At 41.9% G+C, this 11343-nt stretch overlaps 2 protein-coding genes across 8 annotated transcripts; both read right to left on the reverse strand.

Annotated features, from left to right (window-relative positions):
• Window positions 1-430: 430 nt before the first annotated feature.
• Window positions 431-4503, reverse strand: LOC136189499 (atlastin-2-like). 4 transcript variants are annotated; one of them, XM_065977463.1, is made up of 19 exons: window positions 4361-4502; window positions 4237-4302; window positions 4149-4181; window positions 3329-3436; window positions 3073-3263; window positions 2868-3020; window positions 2712-2813; window positions 2605-2655; window positions 2482-2553; window positions 2331-2429; window positions 2144-2276; window positions 1968-2095; window positions 1857-1910; window positions 1733-1807; window positions 1491-1682; window positions 1368-1439; window positions 1113-1319; window positions 606-1061; window positions 431-552 (listed from the first exon to the last, which is right to left on the reverse strand). In XM_065977463.1, the coding sequence occupies exons 2-19, from the start codon at window positions 4298-4300 to the stop codon at window positions 514-516; spliced, it is 2229 nt and encodes a 742-aa protein (XP_065833535.1). In that variant the 5' UTR covers window positions 4301-4302; window positions 4361-4502; the 3' UTR covers window positions 431-513. The 4 variants fall into 4 exon arrangements, with proteins under 4 accessions (XP_065833535.1, XP_065833536.1, XP_065833534.1 ...); XM_065977464.1 differs by lacking the exon at window positions 4149-4181 and having other exon boundaries at window positions 4361-4503; XM_065977462.1 differs by lacking the exon at window positions 4361-4502 and having other exon boundaries at window positions 4237-4332.
• A 2325-nt stretch (window positions 4504-6828) lies between these two features.
• On the reverse strand, window positions 6829-11333 carry LOC136188890 (uncharacterized). 4 transcript variants are annotated; one of them, XM_065976694.1, is made up of 23 exons: window positions 11252-11333; window positions 10365-11189; window positions 10253-10312; window positions 10009-10200; window positions 9922-9958; window positions 9709-9863; window positions 9585-9650; window positions 9406-9537; window positions 9264-9354; window positions 9004-9212; window positions 8792-8950; window positions 8636-8737; window positions 8527-8577; window positions 8391-8465; window positions 8253-8342; window positions 8063-8195; window positions 7886-8013; window positions 7770-7820; window positions 7635-7708; window positions 7399-7587; window positions 7275-7346; window positions 7011-7217; window positions 6829-6962 (listed from the first exon to the last, which is right to left on the reverse strand). In XM_065976694.1, exons 2-19 carry the CDS (start codon window positions 10881-10883, stop codon window positions 7643-7645), a joined length of 2316 nt encoding a protein of 771 aa, XP_065832766.1. In that variant the 5' UTR covers window positions 10884-11189; window positions 11252-11333; the 3' UTR covers window positions 6829-6962; window positions 7011-7217; window positions 7275-7346; window positions 7399-7587; window positions 7635-7642. The 4 variants fall into 4 exon arrangements, with proteins under 4 accessions (XP_065832766.1, XP_065832768.1, XP_065832767.1 ...); XM_065976696.1 differs by having other exon boundaries at window positions 7011-7177; window positions 10365-11307; XM_065976695.1 differs by having other exon boundaries at window positions 7011-7180; window positions 10365-11307.
• Window positions 11334-11343: the final 10 nt, after the last annotated feature.

Genomic DNA, 11343 nt, shown 5'->3' on the forward strand with positions numbered 1-11343 from the left:
ACAAGCGCAGTAAAGCGACCGGCTATTCAACAGTTTCTCTCGGATCGACTCTTCATGGTCACAGTCTTGCAGCAGATGCTCCACCAAAAAATTGATGTAACATTATTGTAAAATCAGTAGCAAAGAGGACATTTCAATGTGACCCCTTTCCCCCCCAAATCTAGTGAAAGGTATAGAGACTCTAAGAGGCCATCTGCATGGTTCACCAGGATCATCGCAAACATCTTTCATCGAGCTGGTGTCTGCACCGTGAGGAACTCTAAACTCTAGTTTTGTACTAAATGTTTCTGGCTACAGCTTTTACTGATCACATACAGCAAGCTACAAGTACATGTAGTCTACAGGCGAGGTGAAGTCGCTATAGGGCTTGTTTGCGGAGGACCCCGCATGAGACAGGGAGGATAGTCCCTCCCCGGCCATGAGCACAGCGTGGCATTAATACGATTCATTTACGTACACAAAACATACACACAACTTGAACAAATGACCAATGCGCCTCTGGACGCAACAAAGTTATTCAGTCTTTTCCTTTCTCCAAAAACTTTGATTAATCTACAAAATTCTCCATAAAACAAAAAATTAGCTATTTTAATTTTTGAGTGCACCTTTCGAAGCCAACGCGGTTTTGCCCAATTGACGGCACCTGTAGTAACAGAGCCGGCTGCGCCTGTCAAAGCAACAACACTAGCCCCAAGTTCAACGGCACCTGCTGCAACAGCTACCGCTGGACCTGCAGCAACCAAGACTCCTCCTACAACAGCTAATGCTACCAGTTCTTTGAAAAAGAAGGGCTTCTCTATTTTGTTTTCTTCTAATTGATGTTGGAGGGCATCTTCAACGCTTCCATCGAATTTGCGCACGTGCCTACTTCTGAAGAGCTCGCCTCCTCGTTTAGGGATGTCTCTTTCTAGCTGATCAAGCACCTCTTTCTTGACTTTGGAGTGTTTTCCTTCTAGTGCCATTTCTTCCACATAGCCATTTTTTCTGAAGTCGTTCATGTTCGTTTTGTACTTTTCCAAAAGAGTCTCACGCTTTTCGGAAATACATCGCTTTACCTCCATCTACTCACAGACTCAGATATCATGCTTAAAACTGAAGTCTGCTGGTCTAACCTCTGTTCTGCTAGCATTTTCAGAGAGCTGCGCATCTCTCTTCTTCGTAGTATTTGCGAATTTTTTTTCAAATTCTTCAACAACAGCTTTCCCGCCCTTGAACGACTTTTTCTCATCAAATGCCTTTCTGGCGGCATTTTGAGCTTCCTTTCGAATCCTTTCAATTTCTTTTTTAGGCAAAAAAGGTTTGTCTTTGCTGTAGTCCAACTAAACATCTTTGCAAAAAATCGTACAGAAGTTATCCTACTAACGTACTGGACACAATTCTTGCTCAAGTACTTCTATTGCCGTTTCAAGTGCTTTCTGATTGTCACGTTCAGCAGTTATCTAACAGTGATTAAATTGAAAATGGTCGTAAGACATCCAGACTCCGCTTACCTTTTTATGATCATTTTGAGATTGATACCCTTGGTACGCTTCATCAATAGACTTTTCAAGAATTGTTTGATACTCCTCTAACATATCTTTTTCACAGAATTTTGGCTTTTTCTTGAAATTATGCATCGCTCGTTCTTTCTCTTGATTGTGATGCTTTGTCAAGTCAGGGTTGTACTCAATATCAGGATCAATCTATGACAGTATAGCTATTCTTGTTCAAACTACAGTGACAAAAAATTTACCAAAATTTTCATCACTTTCTGATAATTGGCAAAAGCCGTATCAAGTGCCATTTGGTGTTGTATTTGCGCAGTGGCCTGTAAAATAGGTAGTTAGAGCTAATTTAGAGTACAAAAGCAAACGCACAGTAACAAAGGAAACCAGATCGTTACTGCTTTCATTAAAGCATTGAACAGCAATCTACAAAGACGTCTATATGAGAGAAGGATTCATATGATCTGACTGTATCTGCCCAACCTCGAATTTTTCAAAAAGCTCTTGTGCCGTTATTGATTTTTTTCCATTTTTACAGCACGGAATGCAGGAAGGAAACAATGACTCACTTACAATTGTCTCAAGAGTTGTAACAAATTTTTCATTTGCCTCTACAACAATCAAATAGATAAGTATTTACGCGAATTGATAATTCTTACTTGCTATGTCAATCTCTGAAAATGATTCGGCTTCTACAACGTGACTCCCAGGATGTGGCATCAAACAACAATGAATTGATTCAAAGCAATTCTCGACACTTGAATACATGCCGGGAAACTTGTCTTTCACTTTCTAAGTGCATCCCCGCTTCAGTAAACCTAACTGAACAGGCTATTACGTCTAAACCGTTTTCCAGTATGTTTTTCCGCCTTTGAAACCGTATTGATAACCGCACCCGCTTTTACTGCTTGTGTTTTGCCAGTCTCGAATTAGAAATGTGAGCTTCTACAGTTATGTATTGAAGGCCTACAAACGACGTAATGGGGGTCGTACAAACCGGAAATAACTTTTCGTTTTCCTCCTTCTCTTCTTCTCCGTTGTAAAGACTTGCTCCATACTCGGTAAAAGCCTGCACTATTGAATCACAAACATTGACCTAATCAATTAGCCAGTATTGCACTTGAAGATTTTCGGCGTCAGTTCCATCAAACTGATTTCCCACATTCACAATCTGCACAAAACAAATTGTCCCTAATCAAATTGACAAAGTGCCAACAATAATCTTTCCTGCCATGAAGACACAAACGATGTCAGGCAGAATATTTTTGAACTGATGGCTTTTGATGAGCCGTCAAAAAGCCCTTGAGTGTCCATGAGCAGGACAGCAAACTAGAAACAAAAAAGTGCTGAATTGTGTACAAGATTTTTCCACGTTTCTTTTACGTCTCTCTTTCTCTTGTCAATCCAAAGTGGCTGACTCCACATTTTCATGCCTTTTGTAACAGAGTCAATGTTGCTCTCAGAAACAAAGTAGCCACCCGCGTGCTGTTCTTTCCAGCATCGCTCCAACCACTTACGTTCCATTTTACCGTATCCCTAAGAATCATAATCTATGTCTTCACTCACGTTTCTAATAACAAAACGTTACACTGTAACGAAGATAGCAAAGAAAGACGTTGAGTAGAAATGACTTTCCGCGCCGAAACGCTCCGGCAATGCTTATAACGGCTACCTTCGCATCCCCCACAGTCTTCATAATCCGTTTCAAATTCTCCTCCTTCAAGATCAGTTGTTGTGTTTGCTCATTGATCTCGACAATGTCCCAAGGAGAGCCTTCAGCTGAAAAGTTTTAGGTGTATCAGCCCGTGTCTAAAATCGCTACCCTTTGTGGGCATTGGTCAAACCTTCATTAAGGAGGACATGGACATAATCATCATCCTCGTCGTCATGCGGCTTCAATACTGCATTGATTACAGTCGCGCTGCTTGCCCCCTGTTCACCGTGATGTAAACCTGCAAGATCAGCTCATCACACTTTTAACGAAGTAGAAATTTATGGTGAAATAACAAACTATATTATAGAACGTGGGCGTTCTAATTGAAGAGGATCTAGCCTCCCCCCAATGATTGGAATACAATGTACTTGTGATTGACACTCTCATTAATTACATTAGGATAACATTATTACAGTGAAACCTGTAACACCCTCGGTGATGATAACGAGATTTATAATATAGGGCATATTCACGGACGGCTTTGCGCGCGTTAGTGTGTGGCAAAAACATAGGCGCACTCGTATGCCCCCACCCACAAATACCTTCGTTCAAGCGAAAATAAAGCTAATATGCCAATTTTATTAAAATGACAGTTTAGTGACTGTACGAAATGTAGTCTGGCAAAAAACCGAAAATCGGGGCCTCCTTTCCCCTTTTGTGGATATTAGCGATTTGACTCGCTGTAGGCACAACCTCTCCATCGAAACAGCTAAGTAATCCTCGAATAACTAAAATGGCTATAGAGGTTTATCGTAACATGCAGCGCGATGGTCTTTTTTCGTGTGCCACACACTCCGCGAAAGCCCCGGAAGCCCCGCCCCGTGAATATGCCCTATAGAGGTGGCCTAACGGCTAGAGGTGGCCTAACGGCCCTGTGTCGGTCGGTCGGTCTACTATCAAGACCCCCCCCGTCTTTGCGGCATGTAGCAACTCTAACGCTAAGGAAAAACCTCGAGCATCTTCCAGATCATTGTCAGATGAACCTGGCGCACATCACCCACCATCAGACCACGTGCGGCCGTCTTAGGTACAACGCACCTGATACGCGGGTCGAATCAACGTTGCGGTCTTCAGAGCAATCGACGGAACTTGAACTGAACATGTCTGAAGGAAAGAAGAGTTACGCCAATTGCGCATGCTCTGGTCAGATTTGATTAGTTACCTTTTGTGGCATCAAATTATGCGCCTAAGTGCTGAGTCAAAAGAAATAAAAAATGGCTGCGGTCCCTCTGAAAGGAAAAGATTCTGTTCCTCCTTTCACTTCTCCAGCAACTCCTCGTAAGCATCGTATAGAGTCCCGTATTAATAGTCGGACAACATCAAATCCCGGACAGCTTCACGCGTTCCCTGCTTGACAGGGCCAACCGCGCGTCAGTTATTTTGGAAGCTTAGGTGATTAGCATCTCTGGCACACAGCAGTTGCGGAGCGATCAAGTCGCACATAAGAGCAAGAGAGGTTTGTTTGTTTTTTTTCGGGTAATCTAATCTCGGACGGATGTCATCATATCCGGACAACGCGATTTTCTCGTCAATTGTACACTTTGAGAACAACAGCCGCATATCGATCGAAAGCTCTATCGTTCCTCTATCTAATGCCGTTTAGAGTACGCTGATCCGACCTGCAGTTGCTGAGAAAATTGAGTTTGAAAAAAGGCACTTCTGTATCAAAAGTCGGACACCCTTTTTTCTTCTAAACCGGATTCTCTTCGACAAGCGCATGTATGCCAAACACGTTGAGAAAACCAACGTCTAAAGTAAGATGAAACACGCAAAAGTAGCCGCATTAGAGTAGTTTTTGTGCAAAAATTGAGCAAAAGTACTCTCGTTCGACTAACCAACTTAGTTTCTTCCATCGCGAGACACCAATCCGAGCTCTACGGGTGTTCTTAACAATATTTTCTGCTTGCTTGGGACATTTTTAGCGTTTCTTTCAATTTTCAATTTCAGTTTTTGAAAATGAGAAAACCCGCTAAAATGTGTCTAAGCGGCCAGAAATCCTTGTTAAAAACTTTAACAATATTTTCTGCTTGCTTGAGCCATTTTTAGCGGTTTTTTTCAATTTTCAATTTTAATTTTGGAAAATGATTAAACTCGCTAAAATGTGTCTAAGCGACCAGAAATCCTTGTTAAAAATTGCGAAGAGCCTTAATCGATGCTATGCGATCTACGAAAGTGAGTTAGAAGCTCAGTAACGACGGTTGCAAGTACGATTTCCGTGAAAAAGTATATAATTTTAGCCACTTTTGCTTGTTTTATTTTAATACGGCCGTTAGTATCTTCATATAATTCCACTTACATGCGCTTGCCGAAGAGAATCCGGTTTAGAAGAAAAAAGGGTGTCCGACTTTTGATACAGAAGTGCCTCTTTTCAAACTCGATTTTCTCAGCAACCGCAGGTCGGATCGGCGTACTCTAAACGGAATTAGATAGAGGAACGATAGAGCTTTCGATCGATATGCGGCTGTTGTTCTCAAAGTGTACAATTGACGAGAAAATCGCGTTGTCCGGATATGATGACATCCGTCCGAGATTAGATTACCCGAAAAAAAACAAACAAACCTCTCTTGCTCTTATGTGCGACTTGATCGCTCAGCAACTGCTGTGTGCCAGAGATGCTAATCACCTAAGCTTCCAAAATAACTGACGCGCGGTTGGCCCTGTCAAGCAGGGAACGCGTGAAGCTGTCCGGGATTTGATGTTGTCCGACTATTGATACGGGACTCTATAACGCCATTGCAACAGACTAGCACTTGGCAGACGACGAGCTTCTTGAAGTTAGTAGCTCGATCGCTGCCTGGTGTCCCGACCGACAGTCTTCTGTGAGCAGCACTGCCATTTAGCCAATTCTGCAAAGCATTAGAAGAACGGTTTCCGGGAACTTTGAGTGGAAAAATTCGGGCGATTTTCTTTCACGTAGAATATCGCATATTGGATAGTTGTAAGGGCAAAAAGTTTGCTAAAAATGCTAGCATCCAGTTATGCCAAAGCACCAACTAGACTACTACTGTGAATTTCGGAAAGTGAGCAAGCAAAACATTGGATTGGGCGTGTCGTCTCTAGCCGTACTGTGTTTCTACTGCGTTCTGAGGAATTCGATTTAGCTTTGGGTCATCAAATGCGGTAAGATGGTTGAAGTCACGTGTGACAGATTCTCACAAATTACAAAAATGGCCGTTGATTCTGAAAGCTACTCTGTCTTTTCCTTTTTGTTTTCATTTCTCCAAAGCCTACCCGGATTTACCTAGAAAAGTCACGTTCACTAATTAAGTGATCAATTAAAAAATGAATATCAAGTACAAACTCACTCTTCGAGCCCAACGTGGTTTGGCCCAATTGACGAAACCAGAACTCAGCGAACCGGCAGCGCCTGCAAAAGCAACAACACTGGCTCCAACTTCTATGGCACCCACTGCAGCAACTGCCACTGGACCAGCAGCAATCAGAGCTCCTCCTACAACAGCTAATGCCGCTATTTCTTTCAAATTGAAAGGCTGATCGAATTTGTTTTCTTCTAGTTGATTGTTGAGAGCATCTTCAACGTCATCTTTGAAATCCTCCAAGTACTTTTGTCTAAAGTCCTGGCCTCCTTGCATCGGCATGAAGGCTTCAAAATCAGCAAGCAGCCGTTTTTGGACATCGTGATGTTTTCCTTTCAGTGCCTCTTCTTTAACGTAGCCGTTCTCCTTTCTGTATCCAGCCATATCCTCTTTGTACTTCTTCAAGAGCCTTTCACTCTCTTTAGAAATGCGTTCCTTTACCTCTTCCTAAATTGTACTTACTAACTCAGGCATCCAATACGCCGCAAAAAATACCTCTGTTCTGAAAGCATGGTGAGTAAGTTCGTCCTCTCTTTTATTCATGGCATTCATAAACTTCTCTTCGTATTCTTCAATAAGACATTGTCCGCCTTTATGTGACTTCTTGTTGTCAAACGCTCTCTTAGCGGCTTTTGTAGCTTCCTTTCCAATCCTCTCAACCTCTTCTATAGGCAAAAAAGCCTCGTCTGTGCTGCATTTCAACTGAAAATATCCCCGCTCGCAGGCACTGTATGCAGTAGGACATACACTAGAACTTACTGGAGATAATCCCTGCTCAAGGACTTCCATTGCCACATTATATGCTTCCTGGTTGGCCATTTGAGCAGCTTTCTGATAAGAATAGAGTATAAAGTGAGAGGAAAAGCAATAGAACGCCTCTCACTTCTATCAGGTCATTTTTAGATTGATACCCTTCGTTGATTTCCTCAATGCGCTCTTCAAGGAGTTTGTGATATTCCTTTGCTCACGCCTTTTGACAAATTTTCGGTTTCTTTTTGAAAAGAAGCAACGCTTCTTCCTTCAGTCGATCATGTTGCTCTCTCAAGTCAGGATTGTACAGCTCTGGATCAATCTACAAAATATTAAAAATCAGAATTAGTTAAACTGCAAAACAGTTACCAAAGTTTTCATCTTTTTCTGATATTCAGTAAAGCTTCGTCAAGTGCCATTTGGTGCTGCAATTTCGCAGTAGCCTGTACATTTAAATAGCAGTCAGACAAAAACTTTAATGAAATGAGAGACAAACGCGCTGACCGAAACAAAAGAAGTGAGATCGTCGCCGGTTTGAAAGCATTTCACAGCAATCTACAATAACGCACACGGGGATGAAATATCAATACAGTAACGGTACACAAGTATTGGTGTCTGACCTTGAATTTATCATAAAGATCTTGTGCCGTTAGTGCTTTTCCTCCATCTTTACAGCAAGGAATGCTAAAAGGTGCTAGTGACGATTCTACAAATTTTTCAAGTTCTTTTACAAAATCTTCGTCCGCCTCTATCAATAGAATATTGCAAATTTAGTAACGGAACTCTTAAATTCTTACTTGCTATGTCAATGTCTGAAAACGATTCAGCTTTTACAACGTGTCCTCCGGGATGTGGCATCAAACAACAGTTAACGGACTGGAAGCAATGACTGACACTTGAATGCATGTCAGAAAACATGCTTTTCACTTTCTATGTACATGTGCTTCAGTTCAACATAAAACGCAGTTCATTGAGTTTTCTCCATACTTCTTCCCAGTACGAAATACCGCCTTTGAAACCGTAATTGTAGCCTTTACGGCCCGTGTTTTGCCAGTCTCGAATTAGAAACGTGAGTCCCTACAGAGTGTGCATATTAAGACATACAACAATGCATCTTTTGCAAACCGGAAATAGTTTCTCCCCCTCTTCTCCTCCTGTTCCCTCTCCTTGATAAAGACTCGCTCCGTACTCGGTAAAAGCCTGAATTGTCAACTCACAAATCTCGATTTCTATCCATATAATTAATCATGGGGTTATATACATGAAGATTTTCGGCGTCTGTATCATCGGACTGATTTCCAACATTCACAATCTAAATGGGTTTTCAAGTAACCAAAAAGGTAATTAAATTAGCTGCATGCAATCTTTGCCTGCCACGAAGAGACAAACGATGACAAGCAGAATATTTTTGAACTGACGGCCTTCGACGCGCCATCAAAAAGCCCTTGACTGTCCATGAGCAAGACAGCCAACTAAAAACAGAAAATGTATTCAAGTAAACAACAAAGAGTCGTATTTTTTCTTACTCTCCTATTTCCGCTTTTCTCGATGAACAGTGGCCGACTCCACATTTTCAAGCCTTTTGTAACCGAGTCGGCGTTGCTTCCAGATGCAAAAAATTCACCTCGCACGAATGGTTCTTTCCAACAGTTCTTCAACCATTCATTATCCAACTTATTGTATCTCTGCAAAAGTAGGTTCTCGTTGAATCATCCCGATAAACTGCACTAGACTTTACGCTGTAACAAAGATAGCGAAGAAAGACGTTGAGTAGAAAGGACTTTCCACGTCGAAACGCTCCGACAATGCTTATAACGGCTATTTCTGCATTTCCCACGGCCTTCACAATTTGTTTGAAGTTCTTCTCGTTCAATATCAGCTCTCCTTGCTCATTTATCTCGGCAATCTCGCATGGAAAGCCCGGCATCTCGTTTTCAAGTTCAAGATCTGGGCACACGAAGAATGCGCATGCATTATCGCACCTCTGCAGAGACAAACCTTTAGCGTCTGAAAGACAGTCATACCCGTCGTCGTCTCGCTCCGACCAGCTCTTCGGCTGAGCTGCGAAGTTCTCCATAGCTTCGCCACTCTTTACGGACGTTCAGTCAAACCTCCATACCATTTAAAGTGTTGTCCTTACCGAAGTTTTTTCAACTGAAACTCTAGCATGGCAGCTTGAAGGAAGCACAGAAACAAGAGGAACCTTTCCTTCGGCAGTTGCTTCAAGTGCCAATAACTTCGCATCTGCCATCATTTCTACGTTCTCCTCCGTCTATCAAAGTTGCCATGCACTGGCTAACAAATGCGTTTTATCTTGACCTCAATTTTTTCCAAAGAAAGGAGCAAACTGAGTCGTTTTTGAATTCGTTCACGAATTGCTTCAGTCTGTTCATTTAATTAACAATTAGAAAATGAAATAAAGGCAATTCTACTAACGGCAAACCGGTGCAATGGCGAGAATTGTTTCGCAATCATGAAGAGCAAATTTGTGTTTTCTCTGTTGTTCATAAGCCTTAGATCTCAATTCAAGGCATTCTATGGTCCATGAGTCGACGCCACGGTCTTCCTCAGGTCCATCTATAGGTGTAGATTTCAAAGCTAATACGGCGTGCGTTCATAAGAGAAAACGTGTGAAACTCATCATCAACTACGGTACCTTTGGAAGTTAAATCAACAACGTCATCAAAGCGTTCCTAGACAAATCGGTAATCTTACACCTACCAAAATTAGGAGACACTCTTACCAAATCCATTAACGTCTTTGCCGCTATGAATAAAATCTCACGCTGTAGACTTTTCGCTTCAGGTACAAAACGACTTGGGACAAACTCGCAAAGCTTTAGAGACAGAGAATATAGAGCCATTGCAGTAGCACGGGTTGGCAAACGACGAGCTTCTAGAAGTAGCTCACGACTTCTGATAAAATTTCTGCTAGCCTAGGAAACTATTTTAGTAATAAGACAATAAGAAAGACAATTTGAGACTTGCCTGATCAGTGTCTTCCGCATCACTCATCATAAAGACGGCGCGATGTCGCCTTCTGAAGCTCTAAACGACCTAATTCAAAATGATGTAAAGCGGCTAAAGGCTAAGCGCTTACATCTGAAAGTTGATCAAGTGAGATTGGTTCGAGATTGTCTATTTGAATCAAAACTTGGGCGCTAACATTCCAAAGAAAATCCAATGAGCTGGGGTAGGCAAGAGACACCACGAAGTTGATAAAAGCTTCTCCGGGCAAGGTAATTTCTAGGATACAAGAACCGCCTTTAACAAGGATTTCTATGTCTTTCTTTTCAACTTTCTCCAGAATTACAGCAATCATCTCCCTAATTTCATCATAATGACGTTGAAAATCTTTGGTTCCATTCAGCACTGGAAAAATTATCTTGAATGACACCTTTTGATCAAATGTTACAGAAGAAGATCCCCTTTTGTACAATTCCCGAACGAAAGTCTCACGAAATTGAATATTAGAGCTTTTGACAATGTCCCCAATGACTTCTTGAATAACACTCTTTTGCAATGTATACTGTTCTTTTAGAGCACTTATAATGAAAATCCAAATTATTTCTGAGTCTTTCCCCTGATCATCCGTAGGAGACTCGCTGTGTGGTGTCATCTCAAAACTTAATTAATAAGCGCAGCACTGCATCGCCCTTATCAATTTCTTCTAATACTTTGCAGAATTGCCTAAAGCTGGGATGTGGCTTTTTCATGAGCCCAACAAGAACTTTCCTTATGATGTCGGAGTCGGAATATTCCGGCGATTTTCTCTCACTTAGAATCTTCTCGTACTGGGTAGTTGTAAGGAGTTCCTCGGAAAAGAGTTTGTCGAAAATGCTAGCATCCAGTTGTTCCAGAAGGCCAACTAATTTTGCAAATTTCGGACGAACGTTACGTGCCCACTCAGAATCACTCATCTTTCCTGCAAAAGCATACGCAAAACTAGAAATCCGGCTTAGAAAGCGCGAAAGAAACTACAGCAACCTCTACAAAGTAGACGAAGCACTCCTCACTGCGATGACAGCCGTCTAATGCGAGAAGTCGATCTGGACAGAAGGCACTCCCCGGATGGGGCG

Source organism: Oscarella lobularis, chromosome 7, assembly GCF_947507565.1.
Source record: "Oscarella lobularis chromosome 7, ooOscLobu1.1, whole genome shotgun sequence".
Classification (NCBI taxonomy): domain Eukaryota; kingdom Metazoa; phylum Porifera; class Homoscleromorpha; order Homosclerophorida; family Oscarellidae; genus Oscarella; species Oscarella lobularis.

Coding starts and splice junctions, on each gene's coding strand:
- LOC136189499 (XM_065977463.1), bottom strand. CDS start 4,300: ATGTTCAGTTCAAGTTCCGTCGATTGCTCTGAAGACCGCAACGTTGAT. Junction 2,656..2,711: donor CGTTTGTGTCTTCATGGCAG/GAAAGATTATTG, acceptor TGTTTTGTGCAG/ATTGTGAATGTGGGAAATCA. Junction 2,096..2,143: donor TTCAGAGATTGACATAGCAA/GTAAGAATTATC, acceptor TGATTGTTGTAG/AGGCAAATGAAAAATTTGTT.
- LOC136188890 (XM_065976694.1), bottom strand. CDS start 10,883: ATGACACCACACAGCGAGTCTCCTACGGATGATCAGGGGAAAGACTCA. Junction 8,578..8,635: donor CGTTTGTCTCTTCGTGGCAG/GCAAAGATTGCA, acceptor AAACCCATTTAG/ATTGTGAATGTTGGAAATCA. Junction 8,466..8,526: donor CAGACGCCGAAAATCTTCAT/GTATATAACCCC, acceptor TTGACAATTCAG/GCTTTTACCGAGTACGGAGC.